General features: G+C 42.4%; 1 protein-coding gene across 4 annotated transcripts in view; it reads left to right on the top strand.

Annotated features, from left to right (window-relative positions):
* Astn1 (astrotactin 1) overlaps positions 1-25,039 on the top strand; it is a 329,685-nt gene that overhangs the window by 301,356 nt on the left and 3,290 nt on the right. For all 4 annotated transcript variants that reach the window (XM_011238739.3, XM_011238740.2, NM_001205204.1 and 1 more), the window contains 5 exons: positions 538-671; positions 4,025-4,176; positions 5,171-5,306; positions 11,123-11,223; positions 20,620-20,803. In XM_011238739.3, the coding sequence (XP_011237041.1) occupies positions 538-671; positions 4,025-4,176; positions 5,171-5,306; positions 11,123-11,223; positions 20,620-20,803 (707 nt within the window). The remainder of the gene's footprint in view (positions 1-537; positions 672-4,024; positions 4,177-5,170; positions 5,307-11,122; positions 11,224-20,619; positions 20,804-25,039) is intronic.

The raw sequence follows: 25,039 nt of genomic DNA on the forward strand, positions 1-25,039 counted from the left end.
CAGAGATGTGAGCTAAAGAAGTTAATGCTACTAGAGCCTAAAGTATGAGGTGTGATCGAGTGCAGTGAGGGAGAGACAGAGTAGAAACTGACTTCCTTTCAAAGTGAAAGCTCCTTTTTATGTTATGTATGTATGTATGTATGTATGTATGTATGTATGTTTGAGACAGGATTTCTAACCAGGATGGGCCTCACACTTGTGTCTAACTGACTTCTAACTTCTGATCCTCCTACCTCCAAATGCTGGGATTACAGTAATATGTCACCACATTTGGTTTATAAGGTTTCAGATCTTAACTATAGAGCTGAGCTACTATACTAAATGGAGAGGGACATCCCAGATGTCCTACAAAGCTGAGGCTATCCCATATTCCATCTTCTGGGACATAGCTACAGACTAGAGAATGGTGGTGCTGTGGTGATACAGTCTTTTCTCTGAAGGTGGTCTAGGACCACATAGGACCCTGACACTAGGTCTCTTGGTAATGACCATCCAGCCATGTTTTCTTAACACTTACTCTCTGCTTTTTCTTTTCAGCTCTTACAGGAAGCCACCATGAGCTCTCTCTGGTGTTCAGGGACCGGAGATGTCATTGAGGACTGGTGCCGATGCGACTCGACTGCTTTTGGAGCAGATGGACTTCCTACCTGTGCACCCCTCCCACAGCCTGTGTATGATTCCCTTCCCATGCTCCTCTCCTGCTTGTCTGCCTTCAGCACCATTATTCAAAACTAGGGTCGAGTGGATTTTAGTCTCAAAGTGATAGGCTGAATGACGGGGATTAGAAAGAAGAAAGTAGCATCGTTCCTGCTATCAGGAACTTTCGGTAGGATAGAAGGAGCAGGCACACAAGCTGTTTAGTGGAAGTAGTGTTACAAATCTTTGCATTTTTAAAATGTGAAGATCTGTTCTTTGACCCTACATTTGGGCAACAATAATAAAGACTTTATGGAGCAAGTAGCAATTAGACAAGGTAAGACAACCTGGGTAGAAAGAGGGTCATAGATTACCAGTGTTGTTGCTATGTGGGAAGTTAGAGGTCTGTAGTAAGGGTGGAACAAGACAGCAACACTACCACTTCTCAAAGCCTTCCTGGGTACCAGACAATATATGTACTAGGTAAACACTCTTATCTCCACACTTTCAATTAATGGACAAAGAGATGACTTCAAGAAGACTGTATTTCTCCATAATTATAGAGCAGGAAGTAGGTCATGGTTGAGAGTAGCTGAGAGAATAAAACTGAAATGATTTTGGGTTAAAACCAGCAGGTCGTGGTGACTGTTAACTATGGGGATAAACTAGAGTTGAGAAGGAACCCATCAGGAGGTAGGCAGAGTTGAAGAGAAGGAAGAGGCCCCACTTGGGCTTGCCCATAAACTATGGAGGGATAATTGTGTAGATGTTCAGTAGGAAAAGGGACAGGTAGAGCTCTGTGAAAAACATAAAAATAAAAATAGAGATAACAAGAGTTCAATTAATCTCAGAAAAATAGTAGATGGGGTCATTGCTGGAGCAAGGATGCTCTGGAAGAACACACATTGTGAAGAGTGGAGGCCTGGGGTGGACATGAGGGGATGTCTGTATTGAAGGGACGCATGAGGAGCTGCAGATATGGCTGAGAATGAGCCTGTCCAAATTCTTAATCACTCATGAGGAGGTTAAACAGAACTGGCCAAGAGGAGAGACCAGGACCCAATGTAGGAATTCAGGTTATCCTATAGTAAGGTGCCTTCCACAGGGGTTAAGGCACAAAGTGTTATATCTGTGCAATAACGTCAGTAGGACAAGGTGGTGGGACATGACCCCATGCTTTCATAAGGCCTGGAAGGCCCAAAATGAGAATCAAGCCCTGTAGGAGTTAGAGGGCTAATTGTACAGAAGAGTGGACTGTACGAAGGAATCCGCAGGTGGAGGCTGCCCTCTGACCTGTCTGCAGGCAGAGGTAGATGCTGAAGAGATAGAATTGAAGGAAAAAGAGGGAAACATTACTAACAGACCATCACTGCAAGCCAATTTATTTCCTTTTTTAGGTGCCTAGAAATATTCTAGTCATTGATTTCTTGCTCTTTGTAGTTGTAACTTGGATATCTGAATCAAAATAAAAATAAGTTCCTAATTATATATATATATATATATATATATATATATATATATATATATATATATATTCATTTAGTAGAAAAGGAACCACTAAGAGAATCAAATACTGTTAGATTCAGCAGATATGAAAGTTAGTGTAAAAAGGTAACATGGGAACTGTCAAACAGAGGGACACAAGATCCAGCCCTGATGTCCCAAGGCTGATTTCATTTCTAGACATATATTAACCAAATACAATAACTGAAAGGTGAGCGAGAGATTGTCCATGAGAGGTATACAATTAAAATATAAAACATCCCAGAACTATAAGTATAAACTATTAAAACTGCACTTTTCTTCTCCGCTCTGATCACTTCTTTCAGTAATAGACCTTAATTTTCTTTTTTGCACTTTAATTGGTAGTTAGAAATAGAAATGTACTCTACTTTTTCATAAGTCCATGTAAATCATACACACTTCTGTTTCTCAGTAGGGGCTGGCCTTAGTTCCTATTTTCACAGAATCTGAGTTCTCAGAAAGCTTAGCTACTAACTTAAGCGTCCTAATGGTTTTTTTCCCCTTCAAAATAGCATTCTGCATATGACTCTAATTAATGAATTTGTCAATATCCGCACTGTTTTGGATCTATTCCACCCTAATGTCATATGAAAACTATGCACTCTTTCATAGTAGCTGCTAGCAGATGACCGTGTGGTTTTAATTATTTTCCTACTAGTTGAACTGCTTCTTATTCCCCAAACACCATCCCTTGATTTCATGTTAAAGTTGTATCATGTGTGTAACCACTATGAACATACCTGCTGAGTGGAAGCTGGACATTGCAGGGCCCTTGGTGTGATTCAGCTCTGATGTCTTGTCCTTTGGATTTTAAGGGGCACCTGTGAGCTGGGTAGAAGGTGAGGGTTGCAGACACTTTTAATGTAGAAAAAGGAAGGACAGAGATGTGGGTTAATGCTAGGGATATTGTGAACAACCAAGGCTACAGTGAGCAGAAACTGGGAAAACCCCCATAGTCTAGTGGTCTGGAGAGAAACGAAGAATTGGAAGCAAGAAGGAAACATGAACCACATATGAGAAGTCAGGACAAGGAAGCAAATTGAAAACACTTGGGCTGTCAGGAGATCCACCCCAGTGAACATCAGTACTGGGTACTCAGTCTCTATAATGTGCAGAGAGGTATAAAGTAGCAAGGCAAAGCAATGTACAAGGCAAAGGCAAACTTGAAAACAGTGAGAGACTAAGAACTGTAAAGAAAAAAACAAATAGGGACTGAAATAGGAGCGAGGGTTCATAGGCCTCCAAAGAGATAGAAACTGACATCATCAGGTCCTGAGCAGCAGACACAGGGTATCACCCCCCAGAAGAGTGTGGCATGTGACCACATAGCCAACTCTCTCAGTGTTACTTTTGAGCTGAGCCTGTTCTGACGTTCCATCAGCAGATGATCTGGAGAGGGAGACATAGCAGAACAAGAGGCGGGGCAAAGAGGGCTTGCCAGGTCCTGATGGTTATGGAATTTAAACCAACTGTGCTTTTATTAATGCAATATTCTCTTGGATGCCACATTCAATGGGCTTTGAGGTAGACATTGTACACAATATTTGCTTAGTCTTCCTCAAGAGAAAAATCCAGAAATTATATTTCAAACTATATAAAAAAGACCTATCAATAAAGCCCAATCCCCAAACACATGTACCAGGTAGACCTTCACTGATCTTTACACCATCACTTATTTATTCATTTACAAGATCTAAACATAAACTTCCTAGGTCTCTGGAGACCTTAGTATCTAGTGAGAGAGACATGTCCTCAGAGAGACTAGAGTTATTATTTGGAAGAAGAGTTTGAAATGTCAAAGTTGAGGTGGTGACATAGGTCCCAGCTGAGTTCCCAGTTCATGTCTCTTCTTTTCTCCACTCAGGCTGAGACTTTCCACAGTACACGAGCCCAGCAGTAACCTCGTGGTCCTGGAGTGGGAACATTCAGAGCCGCCAATTGGGGTGCAGATTGTAGACTACCTGATCCGGCAAGAGAAAGTCACTGACCGGATGGACCACTCCAAAGTAGAGACGGGTGAGCATATTCCAAAAGTAGGAAAAGAAAAGAATGCCCTTCCGTGTGGCACTGTTTCAAGTCCCCAGTGTTGCAGGGCATCCCGGAGAAGCATGGAATAGTAGCAACTGTTGTCTCTTTCAGGCAGCGGCCATCTTGTCCACTTAAGAGTTTTTGCAGGGTGAGCATCTGACAAAGTCTTGTTTTGCTTTTTGCTTTTCTTTTATTTATAAAAGAGGTGTCTATTTCATTGCCTCTAGGCACACTTACAAGCAACAACAACATAGTACACTAGTTATCCTAGCCCACAATTAAGAAACAATTCTCTGCTAACCACTGCCATGATTACAGAAAAAACAAAAATTCCTTTGCTAATAACCCCCTCTAGGCAAAGGCATGTGCAAACAGATGCTCTTGATCCATGGCTTGTCCTAAAGCAAACTGACTTTTGTCAAGTCCTGAGAGAAAAGGGAAGCCTTAGAAATAACCCACAGAAATAAAAGTCCCATGCCTTACTAACTACCAACACATAGAGAAAAGCCAACATCAATAATCTTAAGTTTTTCACATCAATATGGTCTGCTTTGGGGATGAGGATGCCCATAATCTAAGAGCTCCTATTGAGCCTGGTAATGAGGCTTCGAGAAACATCTTTGGAGCCTGGAGAGCTGTCCATTGCTGTTTCTGAGGTGCTTTTCTTGGTATGTACAGAAGTGCTAAGGTGTGTTAGGGTTCAGGGACCTGCATCACAAGTGTTCTTGTCAATGCCAAGGTGTTTCATCTAAAATTGCACAGACGTGGCATTTGTTTTTTGCCTTAGTAGTCTTTGAGCTGATTCTGGACAAATGGCTCTCAGCTGATTGGCTAACAGTAACAGGATCAGAAAAGATGGTTTTTCTCTAAGGTTTCCTTCCTCCACTAGGAAGTTAAGAAGTTCCGACAAGTTCTTCTAGCGTTGCTCATGGTTTGGACATCACTCTTTCTCGGGCTATCCTCATTCTTTTCCTTTGTGCAGAAACAGTGCTGAGCTTTGTAGACGACATCATCTCTGGAGCAAAGGCTCCATGTGCCATGCCGTCTCAGGTGCCAGACAAACAGCTCACCACGATTTCTCTCATCATCCGATGCCTGGAACCTGACACCATTTACATGTAAGTAGTACTCACCTTAATGATTCTTTACCAGAATCAATCCCTATTATCACCCGAGTTCCTTCAGAGATGTGACAAGAGATTTTTTTTTTCAGTCTCAACAGCTATATCCCAGTAGGCATTATGGAGAAACTTCTGGAAAAAGTCGTATCATCAAAGAGTTTACTATATACAGAGGACATATATAAACAGATAATTGTAACTCAAGGCAGAATAGAGTATATGTTAGTTAGAAAAACCAGGGGCATGTTGGAAAGAAAGAAGAAAGTGAGTTATTCTATGTAGAGTTGGTGGCTAGATTCTAAATTGGATTGTACAAAAGTCAATAGCTTCTGTGATGTTGGGAAAGGCACACTAGGTTAAAAATCCCGGGGGCAAAGGTAGATAGGCCTGAAGGGGAGCTGTGGGTGGTCCAATTGGTCTGAAGCTGATGATGAACAAAAGAGGGGTGGAAAAGAAGTCAGTCAGAGTGAATGCTGTATGTCAAAGGAAAGCTTTTTTTTTTTTTTTTTTTTTTTTTTTTTTTTTTTTTTTAAGAAAAGAGGACAATGCCAAGAACTGTACTTCAGAAAGCCATCTCTAGTGGCTCTGAAATAATTTATAGAGTTCAGAACTGGTCAGCATTTTTCTTCAAAGAAAACATAGTGAATTATATCACCATGCTTGGAACATCCCTGTGTTCTCCCTGAACTCTTCTCATCTCTTCCTGTGCTCTGGGAACGACTGTAAAATATTTGTGAGCAGAGACATAAGAGATGCCAAGAGAGGAGATATGGTGATAACATCTAAGTCATGGTGGAAAAATCCACAGTCTAACGCAGGATCCATAGTGATGCCGTTTGGAAGCTTTCTGACCCCTCCAGTATGAAAAACATCTAACAGTTTACAGATGAAGTCACAGGCAGGGAGTCAAGGTTTCCAGAATAAATCATCTCCACTTCCTCTCCTAAGGAGTTCAAAGATGGGAAGCACTAGAAATCTGAGTGTCATTGATTGGGATGAACTCAGATGTTCAGCTGTGTCTCTTCCAAATAGGACATGTAACTCAGGACTGTACTGGGTGAATGTAAAATGAATAAGGTCAAGTGACAGCTGAGAATGAACGCACACACAAGGCTGACAATGCCAATACCAAAGACTATCTGTCTGCTCTTTGGGCAAGCATGCCTTGACCCATAACAGCTCTCTTGATATTTGAACAGCAGTGTGCCCCTCGGAGGAAGGGCACATGACAAAGGAATACAAATCTGGGACTGAAGACCAGCAATGTAATTTTTAAAAAGTCTCCAAATCAAAGTGACTCCTATGAACATTTATAAAGAGGATGGACTAACTCCTATCTGCCCTTCCTACTTGTTAGGAGGTTAGAAGTTCTGATGGAACAATAGGTAGGCATGGCTCTTTCAGAGAGGGTATTACCAAGTCTAGGACCTTCCTCAAGTGAGCCTTGCCTTGGCTTTGTTTCCTGGTCAAAGACCCGAGGCTAAGATCCTCTCCCACATTCAACATTTATGATGATCTTCTAGTGTTCACTTCCTATGTTTTGTAAATCACCTACTTCCTGTCTGTGTTGATTACAGAAGTGGGAGAGGCTACCAAGCTAAAGGATAGCCAGTTTCCACTAGGTGGCACTGCAGACTGCTGGAAAAGCTAGCTGGCACCCAGCTGTACCTTCATAGCCCCCAGTGAGGAAAAGCTCTTGCTTTCGCATGCAAAATGATGTTCTTAGAACCTGGCAGACTTACCTGGGGTGGCCTGGACATGAGACCCAGTGTGAGGAGAAAGGGCACTGTGGGCTAATAGCATTCTTCTCTGTAGAGGAGGAAAGACTGTTTGAACTTCCATCCCTGGTGCAAAGATAAAATCCTGTAGGCCTGGTTTTACTCCTAACCATAAAGTGTCTTTAAACCCTTAACTTTTCTGTACCCAAGTTTTCTTATAAATGAGGAGGATGGCGGCTGTCATCTATGGAGTGTGACAGTTATAGTTACGACCGACTACACCTGTTTCCATTTTATAGCTGAAGCAACTGAGGTTCAGGAGACTCGAATTACTTCCCCCAGAATCATACAGCTAGCACTGGAAATAGCGGTTAGGAGCTGAAGCAGGGTTTCCTTTTTCCCACACACTGAATCTTACTTTCAAGCCATCCCAGGTTCTTCGGCCAGAATCTAGGAACATCATCCTTTAGTCTAAAACAAAAGCTGGTCTCCAATGAGGGTCATGAAGTTCTGTCTGAGTTTTGGCTGGCTTTCTTTGTCATATACTTCATTTAATGCCACTAGAGAAGCATACTGAGAATGGCTCCTGTGGCGCAAACACAGTTAAGAACGCCATAAAGTGTGACAGATCCCACATCTTCTAGATTGTGGCGGGACCATCTCCCCTTCCCACCACCCTCTCACCACAACACCTGCTGCCAGAAGAGTCCTTGAATTTCTGAGCACGTGACAGCAGACAGATCATCGAAAAAAAGGTGTCTGAATCACAGAATGAGCAAAAGCCCTCATTCTGGCAGGAAGGATACAAGAAAGCAGCAGGTGACAAAGCCAGCTCTGTAGGCAGCCCCTGACAGCCTTATAATCATCCTTAGTATTAGGCTCCAGACCTTTAAGGCCCAGCCCTGGGGCCTGAGCCAGTCTGTGTCAGTTCCCACGCACACATGCCTCCGTGGTGCCATCACCACGATAGTAACTACGTACGAAAGGTCCCAGCCTGTGGCTGGAGAGGAAGCCCAGAAGTGTTGGAAGAAGCAATAAACAGACTTAGATGTGAGCCCTCTGGATCTGCAGCAAGGCTTATCTCCTCCGTCAGTAATTACAGCTAACCCTCTTCCTGTCTTCAGAGAGTGCTGTGGCAAAATGAGAATGCAAACAACAAATAGAGAAGGTTGGTCTTTAATGACAGCATGTGGCAGTTCCACATGAAAATGTGGACAGTGCTCCCCAGCCTTTTGTAGTCAAGTACCCTGAGTGCTCTCTCAGTGTCTCGGGGTTGGGGGGGTGTGTGCTCAGGGTTGAGGGGTGTGTGGGGGCTTGGGACTGCTGAGGAAGAGTACTGAAGGTCAAGCTTTGTCTGTACTTGGAAGGTTGTGTGAAGTTTTTCCTTTCCTAATATCTGCCTTGTATTAAAAATAAATAGTGCCATTAAACAGTCCGAGATTAGTAGCTTGCGTTTCACTCTAACTGCTGTCCTTCAGAGTATGTGAGACTTAATGTAACTAGGAACACCTTTGTCCTAGCTTAGGATCTGACACAGTGTAGCTGGAACTTACAGCAAGACAAGACAGGAAGCAGAGTTACCTGGAGTGTGGACTAGCTGGTGGTTGGTGACTGACTCTATCCCAGGCACTGAAAGACAGGGTCCATCTGGCATCCAACTTGGTACCCAAACTGTAGGACACCATAGTCCAGGGAAACTTAAGAATGAAGGGTTTAGGATTAGATTATGATGGGCTGCACGTAGTGGCTCCAGCCACAGAGTTGAGCTTGGCACCTTCAGCTTACTGGTGGGTAAAAGAAGTAGCCACACTGTAGCCTGACCTGGAGTTGTAAGACTATGAGGAATATCTGCTACCTATGAGCACAGGAGGTAACAGGGAGAGGTTTGTAACCCAAGACCATGCCCATGCCAGCTGGGAGTGTCGGTCTACAAAAATTGGGGCCTTGTATCTCCTGGCTCCCCCAAGAACTGCTACTAGAACTGATGAAGTCTACAACAAAGATCAAACCTTGAAGCCCAAGCAGAAGAAAAACAGATTCCACTTCCACTAAAAGTGTCTTATACTCCCAAACTATATATTTGTTCTATTCTTAATTTCAGGAATTTCCAGCCTCACGTACTCTTAGGGGTTACAGAGAACATGGCTTGGCATGAGAAATAGACCATGATGTAGAACTGTGCATGGGAGCAATGGTGGCCCATGGTATCTCAGGTATTCCCCTCAGAACCTTAGTTGAATGTGCTCTAAGACCTGGTTAACAGTTAAATGAACTCAGAAATGGAGACGGTTTCGAAAGGGCCAGGTGTACCAGCTACGGGTTTGAGGGTCCAGGAAATCAGTCCAGAAACAGAGTCAAGAAGCTGATGAAGCACCTGGGGCCAAATGAGAAAAATATCATAGCTGCCAGGGCTGGGATGGGGATAAGGCGTGTCAGTGAGCTTCATGCTCTCTCTGGGAAGGTGTGGCAGGAGAAGGATGGTTAAGATGCTCAATTTAGCATCAGGACACATGTGGTGAGAAAGGACTGTGGTTGGTGGCGCTACTGGGGAAAGCCATTGAGCAGGCTTCCATGTGAGTTTAAGGAGAGAAGAGGCAGGCACATGACATATCAAGGCATTTGGGTCTTTTCTCTGCCTGTCCTCTGCATTTCTTTGTGAATAGTGAGTACGAGATCCTCTCTCTTTGGAAAACATTCCTTGGAAAGACCTTTAAGTAGTATTCATTGCTTCCTATTTCACAGGTTCAAATGTTAAAGCTCAGGTGGCATTTACCGGGGCCACCCTTCTTTCTTTTATTTCTCCCCCTTTCTCCCTGCAACTTTGCCAAGATAACCACCAACAACCAACAGCAGTAGCAACAACAACAACAACAACAAAAAACATATCCATGCTTTCCAGTAAAAAACAGCTTTCTATAGTAACGCAGAATGAAGAAAGGGGGCAGGAAGGTGGTGGTGACGTTCTTTGGGTGACCTGATTAGTTATCAGAGGCCCTGTGCAGACACCAGGGCTGGTTTTCATGGTCAGATCTCCAGGGTCTCTCCTTTCTCTATCAATCTCATCATCCAATGGGATTCCCTTGGTGCTAGTGTTCCCTGTGTTGGACTAAGACTCTTTCCTCTGGGTTCATGAATCTCAGTGGAAACTGGTGACTGGAATAGCACAATACACATGGGAGATAGAGTACCCAGCCATGCACAAGTCATGGAGGCCTTCATCTTGGCTGTTTCTTTCTGAATTAAAAAAAATGGATTTATCATCAGTCTTTGCATAAAGACATAAGCTTAGCACAAGGCAGCATGGATCAGATCAGAGCTAGCATGGGATGCTGTGATATTTCAGGGCTTTGTGTACACCATCTCTCTCTTCCATTCTCACCATGGCTTATTATCCTCCCAAATTGTAGACAAGGGAAAATAAAGATCACAGGAGTTACTGTAACTCCACATGGCCTTCAACACAAGTTCTATCCACCCATTTGCAAAGAAACCTACTTTTTCTCTCACCCTGTGATTGCCAAAATATAAATGGCATCAGGATTACCTGGAAGGCATCTGAGTTTTGTGTCATGGTGGAGACAGGATCATTTGAGGCCATGGATTCCTTCCTTAAGATTGGGAAACACAGTGAGACCCTTGTCAAAAATAGATAGGTAGGTAGGTAGGTAGGTAGATAGATAGATAGATAGATAGATAGATAGATAGATAGATAGATAGATAGATTTTTTAAAAGATAAGAAAATGTGTTGCCTAGAAGTCTCAGTGCTTAGTAAAGTGCAGGTTTCTAGTTGAGCAAGTCTTAACTGGGTCTAAGAATTTTCAGCAATGGTGCCTGAGACTTCCATGTGGTGAGGAAGTGTTTTTCACTGTGCTGCTTCTAGTCAAACAACTCTCAAAATAGCATATCCCAACCACAGACCACTGGGAGCAGCACGAGGCTTCACACTGCTGCTTTCTAACCAGAGTGCTGAGATGAAGGGAGCCGGCTGGGATCTGACCTATTCAGATAAAGCTGAATCTCCAGACAGAGATACTCAGCCCTAGCCCCTAGGTTTGTCCCCCTCTAATAATGCTGCCTTCCTACCTTTCTGCCAGGTTCACCCTCTGGGGAGTAGATAACACAGGGCGACGTTCCAGGCCAAGTGATGTGATTGTGAAGACCCCATGTCCTGTGGTGGATGATGTCAAAGCCCAAGGTAAGAGACACTAAAGTTAACAATGTCTACACATGATTGCCCAACTGTCTACTCTTTCCAAGCTAAGGTAACCAAAGGAGTAAACAGAATGGCTAGGGGTGTGGCAGGAAGGGCAATTCATGCTCAAGGTAGAACCTTGGGCTTTCTATCAGTACTGCTATACCTCTGTTCCCTGGCAGAAGTTTCCACTGTATTCTGTTATCCCATAGGTCCATAAGACAGCAATCAGCAGCAGACATTTATAAAGTCCCCGGGAATGTATTATGTCCATGCAAAAGCACCAGCCATCTCTGCCCTCAGGACACAGATGGATCACTGGCTCTTCATGGGCATTTGCACATGTGAAAAGTTGTTTCAAGCTAAAGCATACAAGGCTGTAGATTTAGAGTTGATCAGTTAACAGCTCCTTCCTACAATGTGTCTAAATCTTTCACCCTGTACTTTAAAGTTATTACATGCCACTTCTTCAGTGTATTCAGTATAAGCTCCCTCACTAGTATTGGTTCTGGTCCACTAGGAAGTTTTTCCTCAATCACCATCCATCACACAGGAGACACTCCCTGGCTGGTCTTGGCATCATCCCCTGCTCTAAAGTTTTCACATCTCTGAAGAGTACCAGTCTGTCAGTTCTTTTTACCACTTCTACCAGACTCAGCACCAATTAAGATGATGCTATAAGCCACGGACATCTAGTACACAGAACTGAAATTGACGCTTTTTTTTATTAGCAGCGACATTGAGCACTCTGACTCTCCAGATTCCAGTCAGGGATGGTCTATGGCTAAGTTAATTTTCTGATGCCTCTCATACCTTACATATAGTTCTTGGCTATGTACATACACATCATCTTAACCAAGAGGGACATAGTGGCAGAATGTTGTTGGGTGACACCACAATGATAAGAATTATTTAGGGAAGAGAGATCTAGATTAATTTTCTTTATCTACTTTTTGGAAGAGAAAGCAAGCTGAAGAGCAAGCAAATGAGGTTTTATTGGAAAGTGCAATGACAGTTCCCTGCAGCAGGAATAGGATCCTCAAAACGGGTTGCCTACCTACCTAGCTCTGCTTTAATTTTAAAACCATGGATATATTAGTATTGGACAACTTCGAACATTTTCCTAGCTTATCTTATTGGCATGCTATGGGCCCAGTATTTTAAAAGACATCTGACTGTAATGGAACACTTTCTCATTACAATCCACTAATGGATTGCCAGTCTTCTTGTGGCATAAATATTTAATAGGACTACTGGGACCTAAGTGGGTGACCCTTTCTACTTCTTGCTTGCCCACTTGCCAACTCTCCACTACCCAATCAATCTATTCCTTCTGTTCCTATTGCTCTTCTCAATTCCTCTTATGCAGGTCTCACTTCTATCGTAGGGTCATTGCATGTATTAGGCCCTATTACTTCCAATGCTCTGTACCCTTCCCAATGATTAACTCTTCTCCGCATGAAAATTCTGCTCAAGTGTCCCTTCCTCACAGCAGAAGAGGGCAAGGAACATTGTTAGGTGTCTTCACAGTACTGTTTCTGACTTTAGAATATTTTTTTTCAGTTTTTAGAATAATGTATTCAATCTTCAGAGACAATTAACCAGCAGGTGTCAGGTCTCTTTTACTGCACTGTATGTCCCTAGTATCTAGAAGGCTGTATAATTGACTGACAGGGTACATAAGAACATACGTTGGCCTTGGAGCCAGCGGCCTCAGTTTGGACCCCTGACCCACCATCTACTTACTTGATCTTGAGCAGGTCACTTTATCCCATGCCTCAGTTCATTTATATGTGGAATGTGGTAATAAGGAAATAGTACCCCACCCCCCAATTTGAAGGGTCTAGAGAGAACTGAATGAGGCAATTAACTTAAAATAGTAAAAACAACCCGGTTAGGAACCATAGCTATTTGTTGCCAATCGTAAAGCCTGCCTTCTGATAGAAGCTCAATATTTTATGTGTGAAGCATAAGGACACAACACTGCCCTTATTTTACATGTGAGAAAATTGAAATTCAGAGTAAAGTAAATAAGGTGCCCGAGGTTACAAAGAACCTAATGGAACCCACACTAAGCGTCCATATCTTACCACAATGCCCATTTATTTTTATAATAGTACTAGGACAAATTGAGAGAGAAATTAGGTGAAAGACTCGATAGAACATTGTCTCTGCAAACTTGTGAAGCAAAGAGCTGCTGTAGAAAGCAATGGCAAGAGTCCTCCCTTTCAGGGCTCTGTCCTGTGGGATAAGAACAGAAACCCGCACATAAAAGGCAGCTGTGCTTCTCCCTAGTGGGAGAGGAACTGCTTTACAGGATCTGAGCCATGAAGGTCTCTCAAGCTCCATTAAGATAAAGGTCTGGGTCGCACACCTCTAGATGACAGTCTGTCTCGGGGGATCCATAGCAGTACCAGTCACTGTTTATGAAGGTGTCCTTCTGTTTAATGATGACTGGAATCTGAGGAGAGGCCGTAGCTACCATAGAGCTTGTGGCTGAGCAAAAACAGCAGGGAGGAGATTAGCAGGAGAAACAATGTGGCATGTAGCTCACTTCAGGACTCATTGCACCATACCGGTACAGAGCAGCTCTGTTTCTGGAGGGCTCCTGCCTTTCAGTTCTAGTACAGGATGTTTGAATGGGTTCTCTACCTGCCTTTGTTTCTAGACAAGGATCTGGGGGCACATGAAGACAATACTGAGAGAATGACACCCCCAGGTCCTGGTATCCTTCAGCCAGGAAGGCATCCTATACAGATCATGTCTGGAGACTAATGAGTTAGACTAATGGAGGGTATCCTTACAAATTAATACAGTTCTACCAAAGAAAAACCCCATATGCTTTGTCTGCCTCAAACCCAGATGGTGATCATAAATATAACTCACTTGGGTCTCAGCTTAATCTAAGGACAAAGAGGAATTTGACCTGGACTGTGCTGTCAGCTCCCTTATGTGAACATTTATTCAAAACTAGCAGGATACTTTCTAAGAATTTTAATATGTCATAACACTCAGACCACTGCATAAGTATGTTTCTACTGCCCTTATCCTGAAACCATCCTTCTGGAGCCGCAGCAAGCAAGTGTTTGTAATAAGATAAACCTTGTTGTCTAGTGTGAAGGTTGAGTTGTGACATCCTGAAAGGTCCCCCATAGAATCTCAACAAAGGAAGGCTGGTTCTCATCCTTCACTCCCTCAGCACCTCCCTTCCTTTTATTAATGCTACACAACCGTATTTATTCCGTTACTTGAATCTCCCATGAATGTGTTTTGGCTCTTGGTACTAGTCACTGAACAGATGTGTATCAGAGTCTAGTATTGAATTCAGAATCAATTTTCAAGAATCTTCTAATCAATTTCATAGACTTATTAATCCATTCAACAGATATTTAGTCCTTAGTGAATATCTGTTTTAGGCACCAGGAGCAAAAATACCATACCTGTATAACTATATCAGCAGAGGCAATAGGCAACAGCAGCAAAATAATAAAATATATATTTCAAATGGCGATGCCTATTATGGAGATAATAAATGTAGCATGGCAGAGGAAGGACAGAAGCTAGAGTTAGGGAAAATACTTGAAAGAGGAAGCCACACAAATATCTTTACAAAGATCATTTCAGAACATATCAGAATTAGACTATAGGATGTTTGAAAAAGGCAAAGAAGACCTGTGATTCTTGGTTCACATTTGTGGGGACAAGGAGAGGGCACTGATGGGTAAAAGTTCCCAGGAGCTCTGGGCAGATTTAGTAAGGCCTAGTCATTGGTAGGAAGGGACTGTATCTGGGATTGTGATGGAATGCCACGGAGGACTTGGGACAAGAGAGTGACATATTAGGCTTTATGTTTAGAAGGTCGTTCCCACTGCTGTGGTGAGGACAGATCCCGAAGAACATTGTAAAGTGGAAGCAGAAGGCTTTGGCAACTGATAGGAGACAAGCTGCTGTTTATACCAGGAAAACCATCAGACAGCTGCTAGGAGGTGCTCTGATCCTCAATTTGCCAATGAAGAACCAGAGGGATTTAATTTCCAGTAGGTTTGTTGTGGAGCATGGAGAAGAAAGTCATGTCAGTCGCATCTGCTAGAATGGTGTGTGATTTCACCCTGGAAGATTCCAGGAGGATGACCATGCAGAGAGATGGTAGAAGAGGGACTAAGAGAAGAAGAAAACTAATGTTAAGTGGTGCAGATCTCAGGTAAAGGAAGACATATATTGAGGGGGGCAACTGTAGTAAATGGAGGAGTTAACACTAAGTTGTCTTTGTTTGTTTTTGTTTTTGTTTTGTTTTGTTTTTTTGTTTTTGGTTACCATTTAGGAATAGGTTGAGTAGCAATAAGAAACACAGACATTTTTAAAAAAAAAAGGTTGTGTTCATAATATGTGGCTTTAAGATTTACTATTTCAAAGGTGGAGCAGTTCTCAGGGACAATGACTGGAAGCTGAGTATCTTAAAGGGTCCTTTTCTACAAGGGACAAACCTGCCCACCATGGGAGTGGCATAGAGGTGAACCAGAGTAAAATTCCTTAGTGGATGTAAGAGAGTGGTCAGGAATTGAGAAGGAGGAAATATAAACCAGGGGCATTTTAAAAATGAAGCCATCTTAACAAGGAGAAGGAATTGCTTGAAGTTGGCTGTGATGAGCTAAGAACCATTCTCTTCAAGGACATGGGAGAAGGATCCACAAGTCCCAGAGATGGCTTCAGAAAACACAAAGGTAAGTAAGGAGGGAAGAAGAGTATGTACTGAAGATACTCAAGTCAGGGACAAAGATATGAGAGAGGGGGGGCCAGAGAGAGAGAGAGAGAGAGAGAGAGAGAGAGAGAGAGAGAGAGAGAGAGAGAGCTGTTGCCTAGTGATAACTCTGGCCCCAGAAGAAAAGTACTGAGAGGTTTGAGAGAATGGACTAGTGTACAGCAGTGGTCTTCAAAATGTGGTACTTAGATCTACAGCATCAGCATTACCCCGCAGCTTGTCAGAAATGGATGTTCTCAGACTCTAGATTAGACACTCCAGTGGGAAACAGCAGCCATGTATGTGATGCTGATGTTCAATCACTGCTATGATACACACAGGGCAGCTCGAAAGTGAGCCATATCCAGAGGTGGAGAGAGAAAGGGACCTTGTGATATGGGTAGTGTTAAAAAGAATAAAGATACCAGGCCTGCTGAGGTGGTTTCCTTGTGTTTCCATATAGAATTATATCCTTCATTAGTTCATTGTGGGGCTGTGCTTGTAAGTGAATCCTGAGAACTACTAAATGATGAGTCCAGGTCTCTTACCTGGGGACCTTTTCTGTGATGCCAAGGAAAGCTACAGATGTTTCCAACTGTTCCTGATTCAGATTTAAAAGAGCCACTATCACTAGGGGATGAGGAAATCTGCCTGTGTCTAAGCTTACTGCCTCATTTAAATAAGACTGTTTTCTGAGTCTCCAGGTTGACTATGTTTCAAGTCCTCTCACTTTGTCTTGGTATCAAGGAAAACAAGGTCTAACTAGGAACTGGCAGTAAAACAAACATACTATCTTCTCCCTCCTTTTCCCTCATTCACCTGTTTTTATATGTACCAGCCCATTTGGTGCTCACCATAATCTGAAAGCTTTGGTGCTGGGACTTCCTGTCTTTTCAAAAGATATTCCACAGCCCAGGTCCACCCCTCCTCTGTACCTAACCCCAGTTCCCATCTTGTCACTGCCATCTGGTGCAGACACCCTACGTATAAGAGCAAAGTTCTTCTCAATACTTCTATCTTCACCACTCAAATGTGTTTCCTTGCCTTCTAACACACTACATTTCCCTTATTTAAAATGTTTGACCGCTCACTGACTGTCTCCCATCACTATACAGCAAGTACAGAGTGAGGATTTTTGTCAGTTTCTCTCAGTGATGTGGCTCCCAAGGATAGGACCATTTCAGGAGCCAGTGAGCATTCAATAATAATTGTATTACATCAATGAATAAGTGTAAACTTACTGTGGCCAACATTGTACTAATATTGTATTGCACTGAGTAAAACTTTCTTCTCCTAATAATCTTGGGAAGTGTATATTACTAACCATTATTAGATAGACAGGAAAACTAAGACCCAAAGAAGCTACGTAATGTGTCCAAGGTCAATACCCAGGAGCCTGAGTCTATTTGAAAGTCTGCTGCCTGCTCTTAGCCATACCTTCGAGTCTATTGGCTTCAGTCCAGCCCTGTTAATTTATCCCATTGTTAGAGAGATCTCTGATGTCTAGTAACTCAGCCTCCCTTTTTTGCAAGGAGGCTTTGTTAACAGACTTCCTGCTATCTTTTCTCCTGCACTTCGCTTGTTCCTAACTTGTATATATTAAAAAGAGGGAGGACCTGAATTTATCATAGATAACTGGAGGCTTCAACGAAGCTCAAAGCCAAGTAAAATAATCATTTAAAACTACCTGCATTCTTTGAGTTGATGAATTCTTGCAATGCTCTAAAAGCTAATGAAGTAAAAAAGTCTCAGTGCTCTCAGTCGAGACAGGAAGAGGCAGATGTAGTCGCGCTCTGGGAGCTGTTGCAGTTTTGTTTTGTTCCTTTCCTTTCCTTTCCTTTCCTTTCCTTTCCTTTCCTTTCCTTTCCTTTCCTTTCCTTTCCTTTCCTAAGTATAAGATCCTGTTTACTGATAGGCTTATAATTTCACCCTTAAGTTAGATCACCTTGGTTTTAGAAGATGTGTGGTGGAACAGGATTAGCTTGGTCAGCTAAAAGTGATTGTCATGTTAGTGACGTGTGCACCAAGAATCACCTCCTCTGCCATGGCTGCTTCTCAACAGAGACCACTGCAAGTAGAACCTGGAATCTGACACATTGTCCCCCATTACAAGACACTTTGTTTGTCATCTGTGAATCAGTTGGGGAGGAATTCTAAACCACTCTATCTAAGCTGCAGTCTGAGCACCAATGGTTTCCCTTCCCTGGCCGGTCTTGTCTCTACCCTCTGCCTTCCAAATCAAGAGAAATGAATCCTTAGAATTAGCCTTCTATTTCCTTTTGTCCTAGCTCCAGAAAGGACAGCTCCCTAGCACACTTACAAGGACACTCCACCCTGGTGTGATTTATTGAAAATAGTTATCCCAAGATTCTGCCTCTTACACCTTAACCTGATAACTGAACATCAATACAAAGTAGCAATGGCAAACAGCTTAGAACCTTCACCACAGTCCACACTAGCTAAGTGACCTTCATTGTCCGTAACTTTGTTTCTAGAGTTAGTGTAAACTAGCCTGGTGGGAGATCACTTAGAAACTCTGCTACAAGGTGGTATCAAACTTTATGCAAAGTTATGAGTTCTATTTGCTCAGCTAACAATTTCTGATCAGATTTACCTAACAGAGTGCAGCTTCTTAGGATACCAAGGAAATAAGGTCTGTCTCCTGTCACCACAGCGATCAGTGTGGTATGGAGGCTAATAATGGGTAGAAATTTTATTCATTCTACTCATGAGACCCTTGGGTAGATCTGTCATTTGCTAATATCCCTAAATTCACTTGGCATTAGAACAAGGGGCTCATGCTGTGGTTGACTAATGGGGTCAAGTAGGCTTACTTCTGACTTTCTTACCCAAGAACTCAGTTCCTTCACCTGCAGAATTAACACATCCAAGGGAAAGCATTGCTCACCTACTCACTGGACCCTAACTCCCAGATGCTTAGGAGAATCTGCAAAAGCTTCTTTTCTCTGAGAGCTGTAATGAGAAAGCACGTAATGATAACTTTCCTTGAATTATGAAACAAAACAAAAAATTGCAAGGCTATGTAAAACTGTCACTGTCTTACCAAGTCCCCAAACTTGGTCTTATTCATGGAAACCTTTGAGGCAGAAACATCACGGATATAAGTTAAACTGAACGATTGTACATTTGGGATTGCACAGTGTTCTGGCTTCAGTTTCTGGATGTATAGGATCCCCATTCTTTCACATGGGGCCTACATGGTTCTAGCAAATGTTCTGTGTTCCAAAGTCATTGCCTCTCCAGATCCTTCTCAAGGCTCAGAAGTGTTACCTGGGGATGCTTCACTTTATCTCTGCCACCTGTGGCCTTGGCTACCCTGATGCTTTTTAGAGGACCACCTGATACTCAGGTAAATGAGTACACAACAAATATAAGGTTGTCAGTATGCCATGGGAGCAAATATGGACCAGTCTTGTAGGGAAGCAAAGTTGGACCAATCTTTAGTGGGAGCTGAACATAAAGACTTTGTTTCTTCCACTGCATGGCCCAGCAGTGATTCAGAAACTGCATACATCCTCTCCGGCAAAATATAGCATTCAGGTTCTCAGAAAGGTGTTCCAGCTTCCTAATATAATCCTTTATGTTTATGCCCATTTATTGCTTCATTGGCCTTCATCCCCAGCTCTATTTCACTGGGAATGCACTTTCCAATCAAGCATAAATATATGGGCTTTTGCCTCGGGTTATGTTTTTCAGTAAACCTTGGGAAGACCAAAAGTACTGCAGCTGAAATTGACCTTCGAGATGTATTAGTCAAAGGCATTTAATTTAATATGGAGAAAACTGAAACTCGGTGGCACAGTGTTGGAGTGACTTACACAAATCACTCTTAACATTTCAGGGGTCAGTGTTTTAAAATAACAACATGCACACATAAGTACATAAGTATATATTTTTCCTGGCACATGTAAATATGAATATATATGTGGATGGATTTCTGAAGGGAAGTCATGTGCCATGTAACTGAATATGTTGTCTGTAAATTTTGTTTCTAGAGTTATTATAAACTGGCTTGGAGAAAAATATATATGATGGCTGAATGCTGTATAGTGATAATTTGATTAGTAATGGAGGACATATCAATAATGCACCACATATACCACAGGGGTCTCGTAAGACTATATTGGAGCTACAGATTTCCTATGCACAAGTAATGTTGTAGCAATCAGATGTAAGAGCAGACAGCATTCTCACAGGCTCATGAGTGCTAATGTAAACAAGTCTACTGTGCTGCCACACATATGACACAAACGATTGTGTGCATTGCTTAATGTTGGTCATGATAGCAAACAGCTATCATTGGTTTATGTATTGACTGTTCTACACATATCATTATTTTAGACCATACACTGCTTATAAAGTACCGCCTTGTAAATAGTATACTGTTTCAAAGCAGCAGCAGTTTTATACATCTCTGTCTATGTGTCTCTTGATTGAATCCTTTCTCTTGTTCCTCTTTTAATCTTGTGTTCATCATGATTCTAGAAACAGCGTATGCCTTGTGTGTATCACATGTCCTATATGTTAGTAGACTACACCATCTAGAGCTGTGTTGGTGTGCTCTATAGAACATCTGCACAGAGTGGAAGTCGCCTAATTTCTCAAAGCACAACTGGACTTGCCTTTTCTTCCTTCCTCAGAAATAGCAGACAAGATCTACAATCTCTTCAATGGCTACACCAGTGGAAAGGAGCAACAGACTGCCTACAACACCCTTCTGGATCTGGGTTCTCCCACTTTGCACCGAGTCCTCTACCACTATAACCAGCACTATGAGAGTTTTGGGGAATTCACCTGGCGGTGTGAAGATGAGTTAGGACCCAGGTACACAGTGAACCTTGCTACCTCTTTGAAACACTCCCTGGATTCTTGTGTCTCTCATGTTGTTACAGTTCTTCATGGAAGTTGCAGAGATTTTACTGACAGAGTCTTAGATGGTCTAAAACTAAGCTGCTTTACGCAGCCCAGACTGTGCAAAAATGGTTTGCAGTAGGTTCCTTTTAAGCAGGGAACTCACATCCCTGAACTCTGAAAATAAGCCTTTACTCCTGATATTAATTACTTGACACACAACTCCCAATGCTAAATTTGAAGTGAACAATGTGAAGTCTTGTGAAAGGAATTAGGAATTTTGTTAAAGAGGTTATCCTGAAACATCTAGTGCCCATGAATGTTACCTGTCTTATGTGGACCTTTGCATGCTCTTTTGAGACAGTGTCAGAGAAGATGAGGCCTCCACTAAGGTGGAATGGTATTCACTTACTTACCCTGGACCCAACCTTGTCCCTTCCTAGTACAGAGTATACACTCATTTTAGATCGCAGAGTCCAGATAGAGTATCTGGAAAGTGGGGGATGACGGATGTGGAGAGATATACCTTCCCAGTTATAACATTTTTATGATCACACACTGCTATCTTTAGAAGGTAGGCTTTCCTAGAAATTCTGGAATTCTTAGACAGGATAAAGATTTGGGTTGCATGAAATTTAGTAAATTATTTAAGAACTCGTGAAAAAAAATGGAAGTAGAGAAAGGGCTACGAGAATGTGGGGAAAGAACATGGAAGAAAAAGAAAAGGACAAGAAAGGAGAAGAGGACAGGGTGGAATGGAAGAAGGAGGACAGATGGACAGGGAGAGGTGAGGGAGCAAGAAAAGGAGGATGGACGGGAAGGACATGGGAAGATAATGGAGGAATCAGTACTATAGGACCCTGCACACCCCTACCCCGATTCTTAAACAGTTCTTATATTTCTGTCAACAAGGGGAAGCACAGTGTCCCCCAGATGTCATCCCACCCCATTCATCTGACACCAGAGGACACTCACCTTAGTAGTTATAAATGGTCACAGAAGCCCATTGTTCAGGACATTTCCCTTGTATTTCCTTCTTCTTCTTCTTCTTCTTCTTCTTCTTCTTCTTCTTCTTCTTCTTCTTCTTCTTCTTCTTCTTCTTCTTCTTCTTCTTCTTCTTCTCTCTCTCTCTCTCTCTCTCTCTCTCTCTCTCTCTCCCCCCCCCCTCTCTTTGTGTGTGTGTGTATGTGTGTGTGTGTGTGTGTGTGTGTGTGTGTGTGTGTGATTAGAGGCTAGAGGGCATCCTCAGGCATTGTTCTACCTGTCTCCACGTCTACAGATCTGGGCCTGCAAGCACACCCTGCCCCACTGCGCTGGCCATTTCCTTGGTTTCTGGGAACTACATTCACATCTCCATGCCAGGCACTTTGCTGACTTAGCCATCTTTCCAAGCTCTACTTTATTATTTTTGAGAGAAGGAGAAAATTCAGGGTATTCTTCTTGGAATAAAATGATTATTTGGATAAAGTCGGGCAGGATCTTGCTACATTCTGTAAGGTTTACCTGTAACTTGTAAGGAATGGTAGACTTTAAACAAACAAAGCAACTGCTGTGGATCTTAGGGAAATATGTAAGGGTCAGTTAATCTGTCTTATTATTTTTAAGAAATAAATAAATACTTACTTAGAGTGTAGATAAATATTAAGAAATGCCCTTTCTACTCTGTACTCTATCTCTATCCCTGGCCACATTGTTGCACAGGACTGACATACTCTTCTTCAGCCACCTCCTCTTCTTCCACTCTTTCGTTTCTCCTCTGTTCCTCCCTTTCCTTCTTTTATCTGCGATTTATTGAGTCTACATGCACATTCATTATTAGGAAGCATAAATGCCACATTTTGAATAGCACTAACATTGCATGTTTTATTGTTACTTCTAAGGGCATTTGAATCTTCAAAATTTTCTCCTTTGTGACTTGAGACTCAGAAGAAAAATTGGTTAATGCAGAAAGTGAGCGGAGGAGGAAATGGGGATGTCACAGTGAAGCAAAACCCATGGTTGATTGGTGCTCCCTCACTTCCATGATCTCCCCCCACCCTGGCTCTCTCCCTAGTAATACAGACCTTTCACAAACACAGTAGAAAACATTGTGTTATTTCCTTAGTCCATGGCAAACAAAATCTTGGTTTTTAATGTCATGGATCTCAGGGAGAGCCACAGGAAAGGAAATGTCCACCAGCTTGAGGGACATCAATTCACTGTGGCGTTAATTGCAAGAATGAATAAAAATGGGTCTGTGGCTACACACTTCCTGTTAGCAAACAGAAAGGATTCCCACAATTCTACTAAACCCAATTCCATTAAAACCTGTGGGGGCCCCCAGACTGAGCTGAGGTTGCAAACGCTCTTAGGACAGCAGTGTTGCCCCATTGCTCACAAAGAAGGTTGTTGACTCTGAGATGGTCAAGGGCAGACCTAAAGTAATTATTATTTAAAGAACAATAACTGGAGCAATGAAAACACCAACAAAGACTCCATAGCCTAATTCAATTCGCTCTCTTGAAAGGCTACTGGGTTGTGCTCTGTCTGTTTCTGGAAGATGATGAGATGTCGCCCTCTTTCATTCTACACCCCAGCCCCCACCTCTTTCGACTCCTGAGAAGGCTGGCTAATGGTAGCACACAATGGAAGGATTGAGAGGAAAGTGCTACCACAGTCCTTAGTGGTGATTCCTTTTGGAAAACCTGCCTGGCTAAACTGCAGAAGCTGATAGGGAAAGCACAGAGCATCCTTCTGAGAGGCGATTTAGTCAGCAGGTAGAGTGTTTGTGTGAATTCCTCTGACCTGCAGCCATTGGAAAAAACACAACTTTCCCTCCAGTGTTGTCACAGAACTCTTAGCCCCTGGACTTTGCTGCTTAAAGCTCAACATCTTTCCTTGGACATCAGCTTCACCCTCCTTTCTCCTGTCATTTTAGGAATTCAGATATATACCACACACACACTGCCCCCCCCATATACTTACTGCCCAGATGAAGAATTAAATGAATGTAGTTATTCATTTTTGAAATGTTTAATATAAATGGGTGCAAAAGAAAAAAAATCCCATTTATGTAAGGAAGTGTTGATTAAAGCAGAAAAGAGATGTTTTTTCATAGGAGGAGTTTACCAGCTTAGAGTTAGTAAATACTACAAGGGATTCTACCCAACAAGCTTTCTAGACTGCACTCTGAGTTCTACAGAGCTTGCTGAAAATGGAGAATCATCCTCATGGCTCCAAAGAATTCTTCAATCCTTTGAAGAATTGAAAAGAAATACAACCAAGGGACGGAATCCCTTGTCCTAAGAGCTTAGAGAGAAATTCAACAGGGTCTGAGAGCTGGCTTCCAGGTATCCTTTATCTCTGACACCAGGAAAAAAGGACACAGCACTCAACCCAGTGCTAGCCATTTCACCAGGCTGGGTGCCAGAGGCTCCCCATGCTAAGGAGTCAGTCTTTTCACATGTGTGTAACTCAGAGGCAACCTTTCCCTCCTCTCCTGCCCCCCAGGGTTCCACAATGGCTCAGATGCCCTCATATCCACACCCTAGCTTGCTTTTTCTGCTGGGGCTTAGTAGCAATGGCAGTGGCCTTGTGGCTTTATGAAGCAGGTGAGGACGTGAAGCCTGAGTTCCCCTGGGGGTTAAATAGGTGCTGTGTGCACCTGGGAGTCTGCTCTGTCCAAAATATGCTGTTGTGTCAATGTGAGCCAGAGCCCTATTGTTCCCAGGCTTATTGTAATAGAATTACCTCAGCACAGACAAAATTGGTTATATCAGATATCCCCTTTCCTTTCACTATATTGACTTTTTTTATCAATTCAAATACAGCCTTGAAAAGAGAATACTAAGGCAAGCATATTACATGTCATTTAATGATGATAAATTACTTGCTTTATAGAACAGTGGTTTGATTTATTTCAAAACCACAGATTCCATGATTTCAAAAGTTATATATTCCCACTCAAACACTAGTTACTCATGGTCTCATTTTTACCTTTTCTCTGGCTGCATTTGTTACTTCTATTTCCACTTTGCATATCCATTCCATTTCATTCATTCATTCATTCATTCATTCATTCATTAGACAAACACACATGAAGGATAAGCTGGGTTAAGTGGAAAAGATAGAATGGTCAGCTCTATCTTCTTAAAATCTGGAGTCTTGCTCTGATAGTAATTCTTTTCTAGCCTTCTCTTTTTTGTTTGTTTTCTGACAGAAGAATCCCTT

This window comes from Mus musculus, chromosome 1 (genome assembly GCF_000001635.26).
Source record: "Mus musculus strain C57BL/6J chromosome 1, GRCm38.p6 C57BL/6J".
Lineage (NCBI taxonomy): Eukaryota > Metazoa > Chordata > Mammalia > Rodentia > Muridae > Mus > Mus musculus.